The sequence below is a fragment of the Arvicanthis niloticus genome, chromosome 15, assembly GCF_011762505.2.
Source record: "Arvicanthis niloticus isolate mArvNil1 chromosome 15, mArvNil1.pat.X, whole genome shotgun sequence".
In the NCBI taxonomy this organism is placed as follows: Eukaryota; Metazoa; Chordata; class Mammalia; order Rodentia; family Muridae; genus Arvicanthis; species Arvicanthis niloticus.
The window spans coordinates 44746276-44771687 of NC_047672.1; the positions used below are offsets into that span (position 1 = coordinate 44746276).

General features: G+C 40.9%; 1 protein-coding gene and 1 pseudogene across 1 annotated transcript in view; both read right to left on the reverse strand.

Annotated features, from left to right (window-relative positions):
• Nucleotides 1–10764, reverse strand: part of Tes (testin LIM domain protein) — a 38513-nt gene extending 27749 nt beyond the window's left edge. The window contains exon 1 of the mRNA XM_034519505.2: nucleotides 10619–10764. Coding sequence (XP_034375396.1) covers nucleotides 10619–10645 — 27 coding nt within the window. The 5' untranslated portion in view covers nucleotides 10646–10764. The remainder of the gene's footprint in view (nucleotides 1–10618) is intronic.
• Nucleotides 10765–22269: 11505 nt separating this feature from the next.
• On the reverse strand, nucleotides 22270–22473 carry LOC117720444 (cytochrome c oxidase subunit 7C, mitochondrial pseudogene; annotated as a pseudogene).
• Between the last annotated feature and the right edge of the window lie 2939 nt (nucleotides 22474–25412).

Sequence of the window (25412 nt, forward strand, 5' to 3'; positions counted from 1 at the left end):
ACAGCTGTCAGACTATTTTCATATCTCTGGTCTCAGTGATGCTGGTACAGAACCGAGTAAGTAATCCAGGTGGGATAGAGGTGAAGGCTACCTAGGGAGGAAGCTCTATGCTGTCCATTGTTCCACAGCCTGCCTGGACTGATGGTCCAGGAGGCCTACAGGGCTACATAGGGCACCCACAATGGCAGTCCCACCATGTTCAGGTGACACCACAGCTACTCAACTCCAATTCAGACCCTATAAGAAGGTTCTCAAATCACTGTCTTAACAGGTGTAGCTGTTTTAAAAGCTAGACATGACATGGTGGAGGACATCTGGGCTTCTGATACATGGAAGGTAGAGGCAAGAGAATCATAGGTGTTCAGGGTCATTATTGACTACATAAAAAATTCAAGGCCAGCATGGGCTACAATAAGAGCCTATCTTAAAAATATCAAGCAGCGTTGTTCATATATCTAGAACTTAGAAGGCTAAAGGTGGACTGCCCTGAATTCAAGGCCAGTTTGAAGTGTGTAGTGAGTTTTAGCCTAGTAGAGTGAGACTCTGCCTCAAAACAAAACAAAACAAACCTAGACACATATACAAAAACACACCCTCATGGCTTCTCCTTACAACTGGTCTGATGACCCAGAGAAATTAAACCCAACTAGGCAAAGGTACATATTGTTCCAGTTACATGGAGTATTGCAAATCTCTTGCCAGCTTCTCCAACTGCACCTTTGCTTCAGGAGTCTTTGATTCTGTTGTGAAAGCTTCAGATGACCCTGCTCAGAACACTGAGGCATCTTCTGTCAGTCCTCTGTCCTACTGAGAGAAGCAACTAGCCCACCCATGACAGTGTGTGTGCAGGATTTGCTCGCCCCTCTTCCTTCCCTTGCAGTGGTCCATGGACGATCCAGGAGAACCCTTGATTACCCACTGATGTTGCAGCCCAGACCTCGATAAAACCTCATAAAGAGTATTTGGTAGTCCACCTGTGGTCTTCACTGCAGGTAGAATGCACTACTTGGACAACTGGACAGGCTTTTGGCCTCAGGCATATCCAAGAATTTGAGATCAGCTCAAGAGTTACCAATAAGCAGATCAGCTCAAGAGTTACCAACAAGCAGGGGGCAAAAACTGAGAGAAACTTAGCCTAAGAAGAGGTACAGAGAGCTTTGGCTGCAAAGATGAAGGGTTGTGAAAAGCCAAACTCTAGAAGGGCTGTAGGTCTTCGCCACTGGGAAAGTTCTAGAAAGCCATTGAAAGCTACTACCTTCGCTGCTGAGGAGCTGGTATGCTCTTTACTGGCTAACTAGCTCTTCGGTCTCTGGCAATGCTTGACCCCTGGCAGAGCTCTCACACTGAAGATTAAGATTGTAAGTTGTGGATGCTAACACCCCAGCTCAGAGCTGCTGAAATCTAAGTCTTACTTTGCCTATTGGTCTTTGAAGAGCAAAGAAGCCCTTAGTTGGTTACAGATATAATGAAGACAAAAGCTTAGTGGCAGAGTGATGCCAAGCCACGGCTGAAAGCCAAGTCCAGCCAAGGCCGATTTGGAGTGCCCTCTTTTTTTTAACCAGCAGATGGAAATAACTTAGCAAATAAATCAACGTTAGAGCAAAGAGACAGAGACCCGCAGCAGTGGGCTAGGATGCTGCAGCTCAACCTAATGTAGCCTCAATTAAAACCTGACCCCCAGAAAATTACAAATTGTTGCAGTTTCCATGACTTTCAAAGGGTCAGTTAGAAGCTGTTAAACAGGGTGAACTCCAAGCAAGGGAGTTACTTACTGACTTTTCCCGCCCAGCACCTTTGTGTCATGCTACTTAGTCTTCCTGTGAAACGCCTTCTTTGACTAATGAAACTGTGTTTGTTGTACAGGACTTAATTTCCTCAACAGGATATTCCCAGTCTACCCAGTGAAAGTTAATTACTGTTGTCCAGGGACTCAGTTAAGTGTCTGCATTCCTGTTATTGCAGGGCTCTTCAAAATGTGGCGGTTGGCACACCATGATTCCCCAGTCCATACTAGTCCACACCGGTGGTATGACACATACTACAGGAGCCACTAAGCACTTAAACAGTCTTATATATTTGCCTTTAACAACCTTTTCCCATTAATTAATTAATTAATTAATTAATTAACTTTACATCCTGACCAAGGCTGCCCTCCCTCCTCTTCCTCTCACTTCCCCTCATCTCTCATTCCCTCCTCCCTTTCTCCTCCAAAGCAGAGGGGGCCTCCCATGGATCAATCCACCTTAGCCTATCTAGTTACAGTAGGACTAGGCTGATCTTCTCCTATTCAGACTAGACAGCTTTTAACAATGTTTTAAAAACAGCTTAGTAGCTTAGTGTGTTTTTATTTTAGTAACTCAGTGTTGTTGTTTTTAGCAAGTCAGCCCATGATAGATTTTTTTTAAAATATTGTTCCTTACCGGATCAAAGAAATATTATTATTTCAATTCATTCCAGCCTAGCTAGCACTATGGTAAATTTACATATTTGTCTTGTTTCCCCCTTATTCCGGACCCTTTTTTTCTTCCCAGTGCTTACACCCTAGTATTCTAGACTACATAAACTCAACAAGTGATGTGGATGAAAACCTAGTTTAGAGTCTATCATCTTAAATGTAAACCACTTTAAATATCCTCTATGTAAAACAAAGCATAACTTTTTGAGGAGTCCCAGTTACTTTTACTAGAGGCCAGAACCTTATAAAAGAAAAATACACACCCTCCATCACAGTGACTCATTCTAGCAGGCTATCAGGATGATGTGTCCATATAAAACCAAAAGTCTACCATAACATCTGCCTGACCATTCTGCAATAAAACACAATGTCACTCTATTCGCAGGGAAACACAATATCACTTTATCATCAGACAAAGAAAAAAAAAAGTTCCTGTGGCTTTGACTTATTACTGACTCTCCACAGAAGCATTCGAGGCCTCCAGCCCAGTTTTCTGTGCTCAGCTTGCCACTGTTCAGATAAGAAGCTATGCAATAAACTCCTGGAAACTCCTTTTTATAGTTTTTAAAGACACACACAAGCTGAATCACTCCTGGTTTGAGGATGAGTCAAGTGCTTCATCCAATCTTTCTGTCTCTGAGAAGCCACCATCTCTTCAGTCTCTCATGGGCTAGCTTTAAACCAAACACTCCACCCTGAAGCCTTGCCCAAACCCGGTCAAACCTCAGACTGGGGTAGGATCAGAAAAACTGAAGATGGTAAAGAATCCCTTTTACTTTGGGGACCAAATAAAAGCAGTAAGCATTATGATTTCCCATATCTTTTATTGCTCTAGGTAATTATTTAAACAGGAAGTTAAGTGGATGAGAAGCTCAGGAAATAAAAATCAGAGGTAGCTGTTTTATAGAAGAGCCAAAGGCTGTAGTTGGGTTACTGAAAAACTTAATCTTTACATTCTGTTCCAGTCTCTAGCACAGGGCTTGAATGCTTATTATTTACTCCAAGGACAGCAACACTGCTTTTCTTTAAATCTTGAAAAAGCTGTTTTGTGACCTGTTTTTCATTTGATTAGTCTTGTTTCTGTATTTTTGTGGGGCTTTTTTTCTTTGTGATTTCCTTAATCACAATTCATATAATTTCTCTGAATGTTTCCCCACCTTATATAAAAAAAAAATAGTTTCCTATATGCCTTGAACATTAATGATCTAATGGGCTTTTAAAAATAAAAATCATATTAGTTACCATGGCAGTAGTTGCCAAACAAAACCTTCTGAGCACAGCAAACAGGAATCCAAGACTGACTCTCCTCACGGGGCATTTGTCATCAAGAAGACTGAATGTGGCTACTTCAGAAGTGCAAGGATATAATGACTACTGCTTCACTTCATTAAGGGTGTTTCCACATTCTGGTATAGGAAACTGCTTTACTAAGTTCTCTCCCAGTGGCCAATCTTTAAGACAAAGAAAACAAGAATTCCAAAGTTTGCAAGATTAGCAATGATGCCCAAGACTCAGCACCCAAACTCCCCACGGTGTTAGAGATCAGGACACTGATGACTTTTAAAGGCTGACAGGAGGTTATAATCCTAGCTCTGCTGATTGACATCTGTCATTTAGTTTTATTTATTCTTGCTCTATTACTCTTTCATGAATGTAAAATCCATGCCTTTCTTGTTCAGTCCTATAGTATCACAGACTGCACCAGCCCCAGATAAAAGTTTTAAAAACATTTTTTAAGAGGCAAATCTTATTTGAGACATGATGCTTAAAACAGTGGGTGATCTTTTGTTTTTCATTTCTCCATATGCAAAAGAAAGTAACACTTCCCATGTAATCTCATTTGTCCCATGTCACTAGTTTCCTTTTGGAATTCACTGATATATAAAAGTTACACACTCTAGCCCTTTCTGTGTGCATGTGCATATGTATTCACATGCACACTTGTGGTCTGTGGGATTTTTAACTGTCACGGAGTACTCTACTTGGTAGACTGCTGGCAATGACTTTTCAGAGCCAGGGCCATGGGCTTTTGAACCTTAGAATTAATCTCTTTCACCTATTGAGTTTTTCTGAACATAAAAATTGAGATCCAAGGTGACCAACATAATGAAAACAAATAGTAGATTAGATTCAGATCTATTACAGCCTCGTATGAAGTGAAAGGTATGCTGAGAAAAATCAAAGGATTACGTCCAATACACAGTCTTTCCAGATAGAGACATGTCATGCATGTTTACTGACTTTTCCTAATTTCTAAGCACAGTGTATACTTTGGTTTGTACAAAGACCTTGTATTCAGATTTTATCATGAAGCTACGCACTATTCTAATTCTCAGAGAAAGAACGTGGAGGGTAACTCCAAGAAATTCCTACTAAGTGACTGTTTCCCACACAGTGACGGCCCCAATATTAAATCTACTGAGTAGTTCCATAACAAATTCAAGGGACAGCTCATCATTTTAGTGTTTCTCAGTGCTTTTGAACCAAAGTTTTTGTAAGCAGGAGGGAAATGAACTGTAATAGCTTCCTCAACATAAGGGCGTCTTGTGTTTTCCTTTGTTTTGTTTTCTTCTCTGCTGTTAGCTGTCTGGTCTATTATGCCAGTAAAACTTGGAGCATCTGCCATTGAAAAACACATTTCCTACCCACAAAATGTGGAGACTTCTACCAACTATGAAGTTCAGAAGGTAGAGAACTTCCAGAGTTAGCCAGGACCTTTGCAGATGCTATGGTTGACATCCTACCGCAGAAAGCCCAACACAGGCTCAATACTGCTCAGGACCACATTGAATACGGACAAGGGAGCATTGCTCTTCTGCTTCCAACACAAACTGAGAAGTTGGAAGAATCCTAGAAGATATAACGAGGGATGCTATTGGAGTTTCTTTGCCTGTAAACATCTCCCGGCAATTTCTTTTCATAGGTTTTCACTTTTGTAGACTTCCATCTGGCAACTTACACTAACAGGTATGCCTTAAATGTAGACTAAGTGTACAAACCCCAGCAGGGAAGATAGGGTTTAAGATGGTAAATTTACTGATAGAGAAACCACTTCTTCAAACATAACTTCTTTAAATAATCGAGTACAAATATACAAATGCATCCTACTTTATTTGTATGACATAGTTACTTCAGCATAGTGAATAAGCCGAGTGATAAAAGACTCCAAAGGTAGACTGCATGATAAGAGGAAGATAAATTCTAAGGGTTATGGTTCAAGTTCATAGTAAGGCTCTTCCAATTTCAGATTAAGTAATCTGAACTGGGGTTTCTTCCTCCTCAAAAATGACACTATGGCCCTCATAAGACAGTTTCAAACAAGAACCAACATTATCAAAGTGCTATAAAATATGAATTTATCTCTCAAGCTTAATATCTGGGTAAAAAATTGAAGCTATAAGTGTATCTGTCATCTACAAATTGACTATCTTAAGAGTTAGAACAAATATGCTTGGGAATTTAGAATCAGTTGGTTTTTCTTGTAGGTAGGAATATGGGAGATTTCCTAGAAGAGGGTACATTAGTTACAGTAAGACAGATCTTGAAGTGTAAGATTTAGTAGTGAACTTGAAATACGAACGCTACACAATGTTATGTATGAAGGAGTATATAGTTGTGACTACTAGTGTTTACTGTCAGCTTGAGCAGATCTAAAATGACCTGGGAGATGGGCCTCTGAGTAGGCCAGTGGATGGTCACCTTTATTTGGTTAATTAAGATGGGAAGGTGGCACCATCTCCCTACGCTTGTATCCTAGTCTGTAGACAAGGAAAAGGGGAGCTGAAGAGCAGTGTATACTTGTGGCTGTCTGTTTTATCATCACGGATTTGCTACGACCAGTCCCACCAAGCTCCAAACACCTTGACTTCCCCACCATGATGCACTGTACTCTTGAGCTATTATTAGCTTTCTCCTTCAGTTATTTCTGTTGAGGTAGTTTACTACAGCAACAGGAAGAGAAACAGGGGCTTAGCTAAGAGCTGTTTTCCTTTCTTCTGAGTTTCTGAGTCTAAGCATCTACCTCTAAAGCCAAGGCCTCCCTCTCCTCTAATTTGAGTCAATGACTCTTGAAGAAAATGTGTTTCCAGTGTGTTCTGAAGAAAAACTTCTGGAAACAAGCTGTGTTTGCAAAGTGACTGAGTGACTGGAATTTTAGTACCAATGGAGAGAGTAGGAGGGGCAGAATGAAGGCCCAGAAGGTACCTTATCTTGGGCTAGTTCTAGCTCTCTGGAACAGCCATTCCCAGCCCATCTGAGTCTGATCTGACACCTAATAAACTGAAACCTTTCGAAATCTATTAACTTAGCAGATTATTATCTCGCAGCGACTCACAAGCTAAGGACAGCATCTTGCTTCTTGGGCCTACAGGAAACTTCTCCCCATCTTGATGTGACTGCTTTTTGTTATGACTTTGTTTGCTCTATAAAATTATAAGACATCATAAAATTGCTTCCACATTAGAATGTTGAATGAAGGGTGACTTAAATCTGGGTTCCTCAGCCATGGTCACTCAAAATGGTTCCAGAATAAACCTAACCTAACCTTACCTTACCTTACCTTACCTTACCTTACCTTTCCTTTTTCCTTTCCTTTCCTTTTTCCTTTCCTTTCCTTTCCTTTCCTTTCCTTTCCTTTTCCTCCCTTCTTTCTTTCTTTCCTTTTCTGCTTCTCTCCCTCTTTTCCTCCCTCCTTCTCTCCTTTCTTTTTCTTTAAGATGAGAGTTGTAGTTTTTGCTTCAACAGTTTTCTACATCAAGAAAGGATCCATGCAGAGATGCTAACTAGATTTGATGACCCAGATTTCTACCTACTTGCTACCTACTTGCTTCCCCCCCCCCCCCCCCGCTTAATTAAGGGACTACCTGTAAGAAAAGGCTCTTTCTCTATCCAATGCAATAATCTCTGTGGTTCTGAAGTTTTTCCAAGGCCACTCATTTGGACTTCCTATCCATTTCTGGGTAATAATTAAAGGTTTTTTAAAATAAACCCGAATGGCAGAGAGGGACTTTTTGTGGTTGTTAGTGGCCTTTCATATTTAAGATGCATCTCATTCTTCCTAAAGTAAAGTTAAAGAAACAAAGAAGTTCAAGAAAAATATGTTAGATGTTAGCACAGAAGATGAAAGCCCTGAAGCAACTCTAGGCAGCATAATGGAAACCGCTAGAGTTTCTCTCTCGGGTATATTTTGAAGAATAAAATTTCATTTTCTCAGAGAGAGTAGCTCTGAGGGAAAGCAGCTGTTGATGCGGCATGCTTTCCCATTCACCACAAAAAATGAGGCTGTTTCTACCTCTCAGCCATTGTTTACTTCTGCAATCAGATGCAGATTTTTTTTTTTACTTATACAAAGTAAAAGGGATGCAAGATACAGGGACAGGGTCCAGCTGAGTGCTTCAAAGGATATGGTATGAACATAAAAGTCAAATTCTTCCCTAAAATATTGTTGAAACAAAACTCCGTGCAGACAAACCAGCTTCCACATGCTCACTTCCAACAGCTCACTTACTTCAAACAAAACAAAATACAGAAAAACAGCAATTACGAAAGCCAGCGCCTGTGATAATTGCCAATCCACTCCAGGGTGGGTACACGGAGAAATCTTCCCTTTTATCAGCCAAAATTCTTACAATAGTAAAACCCACTTAGGTCACTGAAAGGTAAAGACTGCCCTCTTTAATTCTTTTATTAGAGGACATGAAATGGAAAATAAATAAGATTTTCCATCTGCCTGGAGAAAATTCCTTCTGAAATCAACAATAAAATGTAAAGGCTTTGGAAGGGGAAAATAACCACACATCTCAAGCTACAAGTCAAACTGATTTTGATTTAAATGCATCTATATTTCCATTTCCACACTGCCTTTGTTTTCAACTGTACATTCAAATTATGGCTTTTCTTGTGTCCTTAAGAGGATCTGACAACTATTTAGATTCAAAAGCAGAGGGAAAAAGCCTTGGAGGTGAGTCAGAAAGTCTTGGAATATTTCTTTAAGTGTGTTAGAAAGCAACTTATAAGTAAAAGCAATTCCTAAATGCATATTTCTTTTGAGATTATGGTTTAATGTACTCCCAGAATCTTCAAACCGCTTTCTACTAGGGAACCTTTTATCCATCACACACACACACACACACACACACACAGCTTAGGAAAGTAAATCAAGGGCATAGCTGGCAGTCAAATGGGTCACTGTTTGGGATTCTTAGTCATTTGCTGATAGAGAACCCTTCTGAGAATCACCAGAAATGACAGTGTCATAAAACAAGGATTTATTAACAGTGTCACATGTTTTTTAAATTTCTGAAATCTTTTTTTTTTCTTGAGGTGGGAAGGAGGGCTGTAAGCTTACAGATACAGTAAAGGTTCTTGGGTGAAAAGATATCCTTTTAAAGTAAAGGCGTAATGGAGGAGGACAGCAATGCCACATTTGAAAAGATTTATTTATTAGACAAGACTTCAGAAAACTACTCATAAATACTGCATGTATTTTAACTCTTGTAAACCATTTAATTCTTAACTTTGGACTTTTCTCTAAGAATTACTGTCTCAAAGAGTTTGTTTTGTTTTGTTTAGAGTACTTTAAAAGAAAAAGTTTTTAGGTTCACAGCAAAACTGAGCAGAGGCATGAAGATCCCAGAGGTCTTTGTCTTCACGTACCCAGCCTGCTCCCTCACTATCAACACTGTGTTTCAGAGGCCGCCATTTATGAGACACATTGGCATATCACTGTTTCCCAAGTTCAAATTCCAGATTACACTGCACTTTTGTTATCCTACATCCTGTGCCGTTTGACAAACATGTGAGTAAGATATATCCACCAAGATAGTATCCCGAATCATAGCGTCATTATCTTAACAATCCTCTGATTTGCTTATTTATCCATCCCTCCCTTCAAGGAATTCCTGCTTTTACAAAGCAGTTTTCAAAACAGCATTTCTAAGCAAAGACACTCTCCCATTTGGGACAAACGCCTACAATAGTTCTCATACAAAAACTCAATTTAGCTCACTGTGTTCATCAACGGAAGACCACACAGCACATCAGATGTTTTCTAAGTGGCAAGCACAGGTAATGAAAAAACATGTTAAAAGAATAAATGTCAAACAGGAAGAGACTAGAAAGCATCTTCTATTTCCTGTTCTTCCCTTCCCTTCTGAGTGTTGATTTTAATCAGAAGGGACCAAGGTACTGTTTCCTATTTTCAAATTTTTATTGATCAACAGCTTCCTAACCTCATACCTTACATTTCCATACGATTTGAAAAATTCAATTCTGGCACAAAAATAGAAATTCTCTCTTAGAAGATGATTATTTGCAGCTAAGCAGCAACAGACAAAAGTTTTCTCAACTTGTCTTTCTTATTCTGCACAACTTCCTTCCTTATTTGATAAATGGCCACTAACTTAAATCTACTTCAAAGTAAACAGGCGCAATTCCGGAGAACAAGACCTTTAAGGTCGAATGTTACAATAGAATGTGACGTCAGCATTCTTTTGAGTCATAGACTGGTTCCCCACCCCTTTCTCCCAGGCGACCTGAGAGACCTAATCTCGGAGCTTCTCAGGTAGGGCCTTTAGCCTGGACACCAGGAAGAGTCCTGAGGGTGCTTCGCAGGCGGGGCCGCAGAGCACCTGCAATGACCGCTGCTCGCGGCTGGCGGCCAAACAACATTTTCTTTGAGAAGTAACTCCGCAAGAAGGAGACAGTGTTTTGGCACTCAATCCACAAGTGAAACACACACACTCCCCCAAAAGTCATCACTTCAGAAGTTATCAGCAGGCGCGGGTGTGAAGGAAGTGTCACTAGTCAGCAGCCACTTAAGAGAGCCTGGGGCAGCCAGACTGCCGGGGAGGAGGATGTCAAAGCCACATCACTGAATAACACAGGCTCTCCAGAGCGCAGCTTCCCCAGGCAGGAAGCGGTGTCAGCCACCACCTCGCCTAGACTTCACCCAGGGTTTGGGGGAAGGCGTGGCCCAAAGGTTTTGAGAAAAGTTTCAGGCGCAGCGACAGCGAGTCGCAGGGTCCGGCTCCGCAGAGACAGTCACCCAAGGGATCGGGGTCAGCGGAGTCATCCTCCAGCCGCACCCACCGGATCTGGTCCCGGAACCCCGGCCAGCTCCCGCGCTCAGGTGAGGCGACCACGCCCGCCGTCCGCTCCACTCACCTTCTTCATTTTGGTTTCCAGGTCCATGCTGAGCGTCGGAGGGGCTCAATCCCACGTCCGCGATCTCCGCTGCGGGAACTCCGGCGTCGCTGCCTCAGCTACTCACCCTGCGCCCTCGAACTTCCGCAGCCCGGTTCGGCTGCTGCTGGGACCTGGAACAAAGAGGCCCTGGCAGCCAATGGCAGCGGGGCAGCGCCGGGTAGCGGCCAATCACCGCGCGCCGCACGCACCTTCGCGGCCCGAGCGAGCCGCTAGCCCAAGGTGAGGGGCGGGGCCGCGAAGGGGCGGGGCCCTGCGGAGTGACCTGTGCGCCGGGACTTAGTTTCTTCAAAGCCTAGCACGGGACTTGGGCAGGGAAACCCTTTCCTCCAGCTGAAGAGTAGGCCCAGACCTTTACAATTCGGTAGGTAGTTGGACTTGTGTGTCCGAGGACTTTCCGTGCAGGCCAAGAGGAGTGATCTTCCCAATACCAACTTCTTGGCCGGTTTTGGAGGCAAAGAGAAGACATATAGCACATCAGGCATCCCTGAAATGAGCACTGGGCCCTGGTTTCATTATTGAATGTTAGAGATACCGGTTTCTCAAATGCTTTTCTCCAGGGTCTGAACACTGCCAAGGAATCTTCTCTCACATTAATGTCAACGAAGACTACCACTACATTGTTTTGTGAGCACTCAACACTAGAAGGTGACGCTCACAGGAACTACTGTAGAAGTAAGTGGTGTCCTTGTTTGGGAAACAGGGTTGCCTTTTAGACCAACTAAGTGGAATAAGGGGAGACGGCTCATGCTTCTGGAGAAGTCTAGTTTCAAACTCTGGTCTCACAAAAGCCTGGGCCACCAAGAGCCCAATCTATCCTTTCCTTCAATAGCTATTGCGATGAAGAACTTCACTTTGGATTGTTGGGACATGGCAGACTCTAGGGATTAATTTACTTCATACATCTTGCAGGGATCTGTAGGTCTTGAGGTACTGGTACCTCTCAAATACCTTAGCACATTTGGAACAGAGCTTGAGTCCCAGTAAATTTTCCAGGATGTGGAACTGAGGAAAAGAAGCATTTTGGTTTAGGCAAATAAGCATGTTCTTTTTGGGGGGGAGGGTGGGGGGAGCTAATGATGTGTCTGTGTGTGAGCATGTGTACTTGTGAGAGCAGGTTCACTTAGAGTCAAGAATAGGTAGCATCTTCTGAGGTTGGAGTTCCGGGTAGCTCCTGACTTGCAGGTTGGGAATTGAAATCAGGACCTGTGCAGAAGCAGCAGGAGCTTTTAACAATAAAACCATCTCTCCAGCCCCAAGCAATGTTCTTCAGTTCCTACTACATAGAAAATGTTATTGGCCTCCTAGTCCAGCATCTACATATGCATATGTATGTATGTCTTTCTATATATACATGTGATGGTAAAAATAAAATCTCCATGTAATGCAGATACTTGGGTCTAGATGTCATTTCATTTCACACCTGGAAATTTGGTAATTAAAACACTTCAAAGTACACTTTAGCCAACACTTTCTACACTGTTTTACTTGAGAACTTAATACTGCTTAACAGAGCATTGGTTTAACATACGTATGTTTTCAGTATCCACTTAATGGAATGATCAAAATAGCTTGATATATACATATATATCTTTGCATTCAATTGAAATAAAGTATTCTAAGGCATTTTCCCAAATCACCCAACAGACTTGGGCCTACAGAGTCTTCCCCTTGTAGGTGTTAATACACCCTGATGAGATCTGGTATGATTTCTGCTTTTCCAGAAAGCTTAACAGATAGAAGATATCCAGAAAATCAGTTTAAAATAGCCATTAAGCAAGTGTGACATAAGCCTGGGGCCCTTTTTTTGTGAAATAGCAGAGATGACAACAAGAAAAAAAAATGATATGGAAGTGCTAGTGTTTGTTTTTTTAGTTTTTTGTTTTGTTTTGTTTTTCCATCAAGTTTGTCTTCCTCCTTTTCTTCCTTGCAAGCCTTCCCGGTACCACTTTGTGTGGGTAGCATTAACATTGGCAGACATTGGAATTTAGTGGTTTCTAACTGGAGTTTCCATCTTGCCAATTATGGATTATTATCATCCATTTGTAGATAATTTATAGAAAATAAAAGAGGGTAGATCAATGGTAGGAGAACTGAACTGAAGTCTTTTATCAAGTCATTAAGTGTTAGCAGGGATGTCAGGAGCTAGAACTGGTATGGTTAGATGACTAAATAGAGTCCATGGTAGATGTGTAGACAGACACAAGCATTTCTAGCATCATTATCTCTGGAAGATTTAGAGAAAAAAGGAATCTGTGGAACAGGGCAGGGTCTTAGATAGCTGTGCATTTGTCTCTGCAAAGATGGATTGGTAAGAGGTATCGTTTTGAATACATTTGGCTTGAAATTGGGATGTCAACACACCACACTACAATGCTTAGAGATTAAGCCTATGCTGGAATGGTGACTTGGGGAAGTTAACTTCCCACCTGCATCAATTAAAAGCCACGGGTGGGAACAAGAACAGCTTGGAGGATGGTAAACTAGAAGATCTGGATGACAACCAATAAGCCAGGCTGGACAGGACCAGCATGGAAGGGAGGTGAAAAAGCTAGTCAAAGGAGGAGAGAAGACCAGGGTGAAGGAATGAAAGCCATATAGCAAAGAAAGGAGCTCCAAGGAGAGTTAGCCACAGTGTGAAATGAGAGAAAGGGATGAGGTGTGAGGTGCACTTAGCAGAAGTCACTGCGAACTTTTGGGGAGTGCGTGGTTGGTGAGTTGTGCAGCACATGCTGCTTAACAGTTAGAGCTTCCTTTGTGCCTCCTGGAGTTCTGTGGTGAATGTTTCACTTGGCTCCACCCCAAAACTAATGGAAAATCAGCCAAACACATGACCTTCTCTGGCAGAGGAGAAATTAATCAAATAGAGATGTCAGTGTTCTGTTTTGAATGTCTTTATCCTTAGAAAAATAAACAAATATACTAGATTTTATACACACACACACACACATACACACACACACACAAAACACACTAAAAATTCTTGTAGACCAATATGTACTACAATAATAATATGTAATTTTCTGTGCTTAAATGTAGGCAGTAGATTGTCTAATTACAATTTCTGGTCAGGGAATGGAGTGACTCGTTCTTGGGTCTCTGTGCTGTCATGGGCCCTGAGCAATGTAAACAGGTCTAGGGAGTTTCATTTGTTCTTATGTTGTGTATAGGTGAGCAATGCTGTTTACAGACAGAGAGGTAGACCTGTAAGACAATGAGTTTGTAGACATAGAAGGCACACAAGCAAGGTTAGGGGAGGGGGTGCTATGGCTGTTTCTCAAAACTTCTCAGAAGAATATTCCTTGGCTGAAGATTAATAAGTGTTACTTAACACTACTTTTTTTTTATTAATTCCTCAAAACATTCATGTAATGTATTTTGAAAATAGTCAAATATCCATGCTTCCTTCCCCCACCCCTCTCATTACTGTCACCTCTAACCCTCTCCATAGAGTCGGCCTTGTGTTTTCCAGCTACTCTCAGGAGTAGAGCTTTGGCGTGTGGTAGACTTACCAGGGATCACATCCTTAAAGAAAATTGAGTTTTCCTCTCCCAGAAGCTATCAGATGCCAATAGCTCATCAGCTAGTGGCGGGATGTGTACCCACCTACTCCCTTCCCATCCCAGGATTTCATCTAGTTGAATCTTGTGTTGTAATTAAACCTTTTGATTGCAAGTAACAGAAATCCAGATGGGCTAGTTTGATAAATTAATAACAAGGTAGCAATTTCAGGAGACAAGTGTCCTGCAAAACTCAACAGCTAAAATGTATCTGAGTAGATGCAGGCACTACATAACCCCAGAAGTCAAAAGCTCCTCTCTGGAGACATACAGACTCTCGTCTCATGGCTTTTCCTACACCAGCCTTGGTGCTTTTCCTCCTAGAACTGTCTTCTACACATTCTGACATCTCAGCTCTCATGTTGGTATCTTCTTTATTCAAACAAAAGACCCAGAAATGGGCTTCCAAACCAGGTGATAGAAAGATTCTTGTTGTCCCAACTTGGGGGAGTTCAGACCTCTGATCTAATTCACTTGGGCGGATGCCAGTGCAGAGGCCTCCGCCGGACACACCATCTGAAGTCCGGAGTGAGTGATAGGGCAGATCTCACAGGAAGGAAGGATTGAGGAGTTTCCAAACACTTCCCAAGGCAAACCAGTAGAAGGGGAGGTTGAATAAGTCATCCAAGCTGAATGTACATGAATTAGGTTGAGGGCCAAATGAGGCAGTGATGGGGCTGGAGAGTTAGAAGGACCTGCCAGTGATGTTAAAGAGGAGGTAATGTTGGACTGAGGAGGCAAAGAAATCTGTTAGACTCTCTTAGGACTCCTCACATCTTAGGACAGTGCTGTATTATTGCAGCTGTCTAGACCTTACACCTTCCTTCTCTATGAAACAAGAGGGCAAGGCAGGGGAGCTGGAGATAGCCAATGAATTCAGTTTTATATGTAACGAATTTGCAAGGCAAATAGAATCTGGGTCTAATAACCAGAGGGAAGGTCAGGGCCTGAAGATACAGAAGATATGTACACAGGCCCATGTGCACCAAAATAGATACATATGGGGCTGGAAAGATGGAAGAGTGATCCAGACCACTTGCTGCTTTCAGAGAGCCTGAATTTGGATCCAACAGCTGTGCGCAACTATTCCACACATGTGTACATATAATAAAATATGTGTCAAACACATCATAAATATAGAAAGGTATTATTGGAAAGGTTTCTGTATTTGATGAGGTGAGATTTCCAGGTAAATATGACTACATCTTTGTCTTCCATTGTTAATGTGGACTCTGTAAGCCTCCTCGGAGAAGACAAACATTTCTCAACACTTGTCATGAGAATGCTTATGGGAGCCTGCTATGGCTATTGTAACTCATTAGAAGCCTGAATAACATTGCAGACTGACCTATAGGAGACATTCTTCAATAGAAAACAGGCCCCCCTTTATCTCAGAACAAACCATCATGTAGAATGTTTTTTAAACTGCCCCAGACACTAGAGCTTGACTCGTGAGGAATGGGTGAGCCGCATCTAGGTTTAGCACAGCTGCAAAACTACGATACTCAGCAATTTTTGCAGCAGTTACATCATAGGAAAAAAAAGGAGAACATGGAGTGGTGCATCCAGTATTGTCACAGTCATGAAAATAAAAGTACCATGCACAGAGAAGGGTCGCGAGAGAACTATAGGAGATGTCAGCAGTGATTTGTCTTTGGCTGGGGCTCCAAGGTGAGCCTTCCTTCAGTTAAAAACGTATTCCATGATGTTCATGATCTGCTCCTTAATGTAAAAGCCCTGTCTCAATAATATATGATATAAAGCATTTGAGTGAGACAAGCCAGTAACAGGGGAAGTCGTAATCTATTTGAAAAAGTACATTAACAGACCTAGTGTAAAAAAACATATCAACTAGCTGGCAAAAGTCCAGGGCAATGTAAAAACTCTTTTAAATTAAAACAACAGCTCACACTGTCTTGTTCTGTCTCGAGGACATAGTTTTTTATCTTCCCTCATTATCAGTCAAGTTTTCTTGATTTATAGTTTGGGGCATTTGTTCTTTAGGTTTGGTTTTCCTTTCCTGGAATTCTGATTATTACCAACACCTTCTAGCTTGTCTATTTTTCAGTATCTCTTACTTTCTCTGGAATACTCTAGCCTTTTAACAATTTATTTTTATATAGGTGCATATTTTTGTACAAATAATCTACAGTTTTTACAGTAAAATCAGTTAAGAAATTATTTCATAAAGAACAAAATTCCAGAGTTGAGGCCAAAGTCCCAAGAGGCCCAGAGCACATAGGAGCATTTCTCCTGTAGGGAAGAGAGGAAATGCTGGAGCAGTGCTGGTGGATAGCTCACCACAATGTTCTCTGGTTAATTACTATGAAGAATTGTTCATCTGTTTATTTTCTAGGCAGTTGAAAATTTGAGGAGTTGAAGGCATCTAGCCCTTACACTGTCTCAAAGCAGATGGTTGGGACCCAGGACTCCTTTTGTTTGTTTATTTATTTATTTTTGAATGAAGATCCCTAATAAGAAACTAATTACTGAAAGGTCAATGATGAGTGTCAGAGAAGCGACAAATGAAAAACAAAAACAAACAAACAAACAAAAAAAACATTGTCCTGTTTGGTAGTTCCTAACTGCCTGTGGCTATTTAAATTTTAATTAAAATATTTAAAGAATGTTAATAAATTTATATTTTACCCTCTTGGTAACACTAATCACACTGCATGTGCTTGGTTAAGAGGGGAAATCCCCAAACACAGCTCGATTTCTCAAGGCTTCATAAAAACTAAAACTAGGTTTTATGAAGATGGAAAAGATCTAAACCTTGCCTGATTACAAATACAAAATGAGTAATTCATTAAAATGAGTGGCAGTAAATTCTGGAGGCAGAAATTCTACAAATTTATCAGAAGAGGAAGAGGAGGAAGAAGAGGAAGAGGAGATCAGAAAAATATTCCTACAGATAATGAGGGAAGATCAAAAATTATGTCCATGAGACAGAACAAGACAGTGTGAGCTGTTGTTTTAATTTTAAAAAGTTTTTACATTTACTTGCATATTTTGCTGGTGGTGATAGGATGGGTATTGGTGCACAGTATAAATGTGAAGTCAGAAGATGGCCTCTTGGTGTCAATCTCCTATGTGCTTGGGACTGAGCTCAGGCCATGAGGCTTGGCAGTAGGTGTTGTTTCTTGTGGAGTCATCTTCCCAGCCAGTGACCTGTTATTGTAAATAAGATCTAAGAATATAAAAGCTTGATATATATGATATATATGAATTATGATTATAAAACCTGAGTGATAAGATTCAGGAAAGAATTAAACATAAATTGTGCTATATAAATGAGGGACAATGTGAAAAGATTACAGGAATAAAAACATGTATCTAAAAACTGTGGAGAGTCATTGGAACACAGAACACTCAAATATGAGGCAAGCACTGCACCACTGAGCCGGGTCTCAGCTCTTTTTCTATTATTGCAAGACAGGATCTTGCTCAGGGTGGCCTTCAACTTACTCTATAGGCCAGAAAGAGCTCGAGTTTGTTATTCTCCTATTCTCCCTCCCAAGAAGCCGAAGTTGTTGGAGTTACAGACCTGTGGCACCAAGCCCAGGCAAAAAAATATATATGTATATAAAAGTAAATTTTTAAAAGGCTAGAGTATTCCATAGAAAGTAAGAGATACTGAAAGAAGACAAGCTGGAGGTTGTTTGGTAATAATCCAAATTCCAGGAAGGGAAAACCAAACCTAAAGAACAAGTGACCCAATCTATAAATCAAGACAACTTGACTGATGATGATGATAATGATAATGATAATAATAATAATGTGATTTGAAGCTAGATGTTGGACTAATACAATAAATAACTGAAAATATCAATTTAAAAAAAACCCACAAAGATACAATGGGGATGTATCTTTGAACAGTGGGAAAAATAAATCCTTTGAGTATCTGCATAGTTTGAAAAAGCATTTGATTTATAGGCAAACGGAAACTATGATCATTGTATTCTACAACAACCCTCAAGAGCAGGAGAAAATACAAAGATATTCAAGCAAGATGTTGTGGACTCAGTATGGCTATGGACTTTCTAGCATAAAGGATCTAGGCCTGGGTAGTGGCTCAGCTGTAGAGGCCTGCCACATAAGCCTTGTGTCCCGAGTTCAATCCCTGGGACCCCTGTAAATACAAAAGGAGATCAACTCTACACACACACACACACACACACACACCAGGAGCAAAGCAGAAAGAAACAAAAAAAAAATAAAAACCTTTTACTATCATCCAAGAACTTGGAAGAAAATTTTACAAGCTTTCCTGAGAAATCTGTACAGAATGTGCTTCAAACAACCTAGTTGTTGAGGGGATGTTTATAGAAAGAGAAAAGCATAAAGACTTGCACTTTCCAAGACCAACGGACAAGAAGTGAAGAGTACACTAACCCCTTATGACGTGACAATATGGGTAGTCTGTACAGCAAGTGGGAATACAACATATGAAATTGAACATGTAGAATACAGCATAACAGAGTACTTAGTATTCATTTTGTTGATAGTACTAGCATCACTCTGGTTTTATATGTGTAACATAAAATAAAACAAGTAGATATGAGAGAGTCTGTTTGATGTCACACACTTTTAATCCTGTCACTTGGGAGGCAGAGACATGGATCTCTGTGTTCAAGACCAGCCTGGTCCACAGATTAAGTTGCAGGACAGACCCGGCTATACAGAAAAACACTATCTAAAAAAAAAAAAAAAAAAAAAAAAAAAAAAAAAAAAAAAAATATTGTTTTTTGTATATGTAAGTTTTGTTAGGTTTTTTGGGGGGTGCGGGGGGGGGGTTGGTTATAATTGTTTGCCACTGTGTGCTTGTGGAAGTCAAAGGACAATTTCCAGGAATCTGTTCTCTCTCAGAGGTTAAACTCAGGTCATCTGGTTTGGTGGCAAGCACACAATGAGCAATTTCTCCAGGGCCTAATAATTCACTAAATGATTAAGTATATACCCCAAACTCAAATAATGCAGAATGGAGTGTGTTAGTTTATACTAATATTGCCAGAATAAATGACTATAAACCGGGTAGCTTAAAACAGCAGAGATGTATTTTCTCAGTTCTGTAAACCAACTGACAATGCAAATGTCAAAGTGGTAAAAAGAACTGTCCTTTCTCTGATGACTCCAGGAAGAAGTTGTCCCTTAGGCTTCCTGGTTATGGCTATCTGCTGGGAATCCCTGTCATTCTCTGGCATTCCTCCAATTTGTCCCTCCCCCATCATGTGGTCATCTTCTCTTTGTGTATGCTTATGGTCAAATCTTTTTCCTCTTTTTATAAACACACGAGTCATTGGCCTTAAGGCCCACCCACATCTGTATGACCTCATCATAACTAAGTGTATCTGAGAAGGCTATTTCCAGATAAGGTCACATTCTGGAGTTCTGGCTGGTTATGAACTTTGGAGGTTGCTATTTGACCTACTGCAAATGAACTGGCTGCTATTTGGCAGAACAATATGCAGGCCAGACAAAACAAAGCTCAATATGAAAAACAAAAGCGATGGGTTCTGTTTCACATTGTCCTGCAGCATAATTACACCTTGGAAGAATTCCCATTCTTCCCATCAGAGCCGACTTAAGCTCCAGGAGAGCTGTTTCTTGGTCTTCCATTCTAGATACAATGAATTCTCATTCCCTGAAGTTTTGTGTCAGTGGCTGGTTGGTTTTTCCTTACATGTTGTTATCTGTGACAATCTTCCATTGAGGAATCATTTGATATTTTCTTTATGAAAAGCAGTTCATTTGGAGGATGAAATATTTGGGATGCCATACAGAAATGATCTATCTTTGTCTTTGGCTGGAATTAAATTTGACTACCTGTCTTTTTTTTTATTATTATTTCAGAGAAAACATTAATCAGTATGCTTTGAAACAGTTGACATTTATTGTAGAGGACTGTCCTTTGTATAGTAGAATGTGTAACAGCGTATTTGAAGTCAACTTACCAGACGCCCGCAACATTATACGCTAGTTATGACAGCTAAATATGTCTTCAGACTCTGCCAAATATCTCTGTGAAGCAACATCATTTCCCACTGAGAAAGAGACATTGTTGTTCAGGAGACCAGAATCTTTTCTCTGCTTTTGTATTACCAATTTAAGCAGCAGATTTAAGCAACCAAAAACATCTGTTTTGTTCATAAACCTTCAGTAAGAGGAAAAGATGTCTGTATGTGGCATTAGCCCATGACTCTGTGGAGATCCTCACAAGGACTCAGCTTGACTGGCAAGTGGTGCTTGAGGGCTGGTTCCTGAGGGCTGCTGGGATTTCTTAACATCCTGCTGCCCGGGTTTCAAAAGAAAATATCCAGAGTAAGTGAAGTGGACTTCATGATACACTTAGGATCTGATTTCCCCTCCCCTTATTGCCTCACCTGTAGAGTTTTATTGCTTGACATGATCATAAAGATCTGCCCACATTTAAGGAGAGAAGGCAAAATCTTCTTGATGACTGTCCCAGAGAGAAGACTGTGAGAAATGGGTGAGATGTGACCTTCTACCACCCCAACTGTGAACACAGAAGCTCCTATTTTTCCCCAATGTCAAAAACAGTGACATTTACATTCCAAGTGTCTTACATTTCCACAGCTCAAATTCTAATATGTAACATCTAAGTCGAGTCTGGGTGTAGATGAATCTCCTCTGGTGTGGTTAATTAGCAGTGGCTCTTGGAATATGATTATTCTTGATCTGAAAGGCTCTGAATTAAAAGAGAAAATCATCTGTCCTTTACACACACACACACACACACTAGTGGCACAATTCTATAATCTGCTTGCAAAAGAGGGTGCATTAATCACTGTTCTGTAGCAGTTCTGAAATCCAGCAAGCAATACACTGCTTTCAAGCACCTCTTACTACAACTTAGTGTTCTTCAAGGTATTGGTTCAACCTACTGGGCATTTTTGTTTTAATTGGAAAAAAAATCATATAATATATTCTGATCATGGTTTTGCCTCCACCAACTCCTCCCAGATACTCCCCTCTTCACCACCCACCCAACTCCAGGACTTTTTTTCTCTAAAACAGAAAGCTGGCAATAAATAAATAAATAGCCATAAAACAGAGCATCAGAAATCGCAATATACAAGCAAAAGACCAATAAGACAAACAATAGAAGTGCCCAGACTAAGGAACATTCCAAAAAAAAAAAATCTACAAAAGTTCATTGTATGTTGGACATTTACTACTGGGCGTGGGGGTAGTGCAGTGGAGAAAACTAACCATTCTTTTGCAGACAGTTGTCAACTGGAGATAGCTTCTTGGTTAGGGTTGGGAACTGTTGTAGGATATGCTTACCCATTGTCAACACTGGGAGCAGTCTGCATTAACCTGTGTAGGCCCCGTGCATGCTGCCATAGTTTCTGTGAGCGCTTATGTGCATCAATCCTGCTGTGTCAGGAAGACACTATTTCTTTAGTGCCATCCATTCCCTCTGGAATCGTTCTACCTCTGTCTGAGTCATTCTTTGCCTGTCAAAAGTACTCCAATTCTCATTCGCTTGTTTCCTGACTTCAGAAGTCGGGTGTTTGTCCAAGTCCTCTGTGTTCACATAGTGAGTCAGTCCCTTTCAGTCCTTGCTGTTATAATTTTGAGAAACCTTGTGAAGTCCTTGTGTATTTGCACATAATTCTACTGGGTCTAAGTCACAATCACAAGTCTCTTCCAGATTATCCTTTCTTAGTTGTGTTGCCAGTGTGAGGCTTCCATGGATTAACACATTCAATACTCCAGTACTCGTAGAGAACCTTTCTGTTCTCAGAAACCCTTTCTTTTCAACACAGATTCTCTGAAGCGCACTCAGGATCCTTGGGATGCCTTCTCTCTGAGTTACATTGTGTTAATATTGGGTTAGTCTTTTCTTAAGGAAGGCTTTTAACTGACATACTGGATTTGGTTTGGTTTTGGAGTCACTGTTTATTTTTATTTATCTCATTAGTTTATTTACAGTTTTAATCTTATAATTTTATCCATAGCTCTCAAGTGTAATCCAATCTTCAGATCATATCTCTTAAATAGTCTTCATTCAGTTAAAGAAAAGAGTTAAATATACTCATGTTTAAGTAGATGGTTCTTTGCTACAAAAGAAACAGCAGCAAATCCAGATCCAAAGTACACCATCGTCATAGCTAATAACCATTACTTGTCTCCCACTGAAAATGGCAAAATCTTCCCTGCTCTGTCCTCATAGTGGCTTCGGGGAAGGACCATGGAAGTGGCCAACCTCCTAATACTCTGGTTCAACATGGCACTGCTAGAAGCTCTGTAAGGGGCCCCAAGATAGGAGGAAGAAAGGGTCCTACTACCCTAGTCTCCTTTCCTCACGAAATTAATATTCATAGCCTGACGTCATTTTTTTAATTCCTAACTTAAAGAAAGTCATTTGCCATAAGGAAATACTGAGCATAAGAAACAGTACAAAAGTCCAAAACAATGCAAACAAACAACACCATCAACAAAATACTAGGTGTTAACTTATTTGGCCTCCAGTGAAATGAGCCAATTCAAGGCAGATTAGAATATATAAAGGTAGGTTTATAGGGAAGCTGCTCTCAGGCTGGTTCACCAGTCCCAAGGAAGGAGACCAGGAGAGGACTCTTGTAGAGGGACACAGAGGGAAGGGGAGAGAGAGAGAGAGAGAGAGAGAGAGAGAGAGAGAGAGAGAGAGAGAGAGAGAGAGAGAGAGCTCATGTATGGCGTGAGAAGAAACTCTGAGTACCTGTATTTTACAGAGAAGAGCTTCTGAGAGGGAAAGGCAGCCCAGCCCCTAGGCTGGAAAGTTCAGGGTAGAAGGTGTGTGTGTGTGGGGGGGGGGATGCCAGGTACAGACTGAGAGATACTGGGAGAACCTGGAGACCAGGTCCACTTTTGTATGTAAAATATCTACCTCAGCTGTTTGTCACAGGTCTGAAACCCAGTAGTGCCATGTGCCTTCTTTAATCCCAGCACTTGGGAGGCAGAGGCAGACTGATCTCTGAGTTCAAGGCCAGCCTGGTTTATATAGTAAGTTCCAGGGCAGCCAGGGCTACACAGGAAAACCCTGTCTGGAAAACAAAACAAAAATAAAAACAAACAAACAAAAGAAACAGGAAGTAGTACTCCACTTTAAGCAGATCATTCTTTAACTTCTTTCTTTTCTCATTTCACCACAAGTGGTGACATGGCATGTGGATATGTGGAATAGTCCCATGTATCACTGCAGACAACAACCACTGCATACTAAGTGCCGCTGTCTAACATTGCTTTTCTTTTCCAGATCCTTGTAATGTTTTCCAGACTTTAAACTCCCATTGCCAGGCTTCTTGAGATTTTTTTTCTCTGCAGACACTTTTTTTTCCTAAAAATTGTTTAGACTTCCCTATAGAATTCTTGAGGCACTTTGGGGTTCTTCTCAGTCCTGCCTGTTGCTGCTCTCTTGGTTTTCTTGGCAGGTACTATTTCTAGTTCCTTAAATGTAGGGACCTTCTAATGTGGTGGTTCTCAACATTCCTAGTGCTGTGACTCTCTAATACAGTTCCCCAGGTTGTGGGGACTCCCAACCATAAAAATACTTGGTTGCTACTTCATAAGCATGCTTTTGCTACTGCTATGAACTGTAATGCAAATATTGGATATGCATGGTATCTGATATACAACCCCCAAAGGAATCAAGACTCACAGGTTGAGTACCACTGGTCTAATACTTTCTGACAAACCACCCTTAGGCCAGTGGCATAAAATAGCCATGTAAGAAAGCTTAGAAATGTGTGGACTAGGAATTGGGACAGAGCACAGTAGAAAGTAATGTTCTCTGACTTGTGGAGTGTCAGCTGAAGTCTTAAATGCTGGGAATGGCTCAGTCATTTGGCTGCTGGCTAAAATAAGCTAGTGTTGGCTTTATATATCTGATTGATGGTGGCTGTTGACCAGAACTATTGGCAAGAACCTCTGACAATGGCCTCTATATGTTTTGTGTTTTTGCAAATCCATTTGAACCTCCTCAGAGAAGGGAGTCTGATAATGACTTAAGAGTACATATTTTAGAGAGCAAGGTAGAAGTTTGTGTCATTTTTATGAACTAGAGTTGTTTGCCATAGGAGGTTAACACACAGACTTTGGGTATTTAAACCCTGTGTATCCCAAATAAAAGATAGCCTCTTGACTGGCTTCTAGAAGATACCTAAACCCTCAGGATACTCTGTCTGTCAAGAGCCTTGGGCCATACTGGAGTGTATACTGTCAGTGTGAAAACAAGATATCAATTTGACATCTTGAGCGAGGAAGGGCTGAGTAAGTTTGAACATGTAGGCTCTTATTCTGTGGCTTTATAAATGGAAATTCTGGCAAGCAGTGCTCACACTGGCTTTTCTGATTGGCAATATATTATCAGATTGTCACACACTGTGGCTGAGAGAATTGAATTATGTGTACGTAGCTCTATCAGGGCAGACACTGGGTTGCCCATGCCTGCTCTCACCTTGACTCCAGTATGGACTTTGATGATTGTAATCCATGCCCTTCACTATGAAAACCATAATCAGGACTGTAAAAGCATTTCTAAATGTTGTTGCTCCAGCTACTAAATCATCCTTCGGCTCTTGTGAACTTCATGGGAGTTTCATTCATGGGAATCTTTGGTTCCTTGGCATCGGGGTTTTAGAGGAGTGACTTGAAGCCTAATATGATTGAGAAAGAATTGTCTGCATGTGCATTCACATGCATAGTTGATGATAGTTATTGTGGGTTCTTTTCACATGAAATGGTTTAAACATTCTGATATGGTGCCTCAGTTCTAAGATATTCCAAGAAAGCAAGGTGGAAGGGCAGAGCGTTTTCTAAGCTAGCTTCACAAAGCTCCACTTAGAATCAAAGGGAAAACAGACCACAGTATGCATTCGGAGAAGCAGCCATATCATAAGGTAAAAATGCAAGATGGGAGATATGTTGGTAGCTATTTTCTTCCACTTTTGTTAGGTAGAGTGTTTATATTACTAGTCTCAATCTCATAGGGGCATGTTTGTGTCTTAATCTACCTTCACTTTAAATACTTTCAAAGATGAAGTCATTGTCACAGACAGAGATAATGAAAACTTCACCATGCCCCTTGGCTGACCCATCATTGTTTTTGGAAATAAGGACTTTGGAAAAAGAATCGGTCAGAATTCCATGACTCACATGCTGAAGAGGCACTTCAAAACGATGAGCAG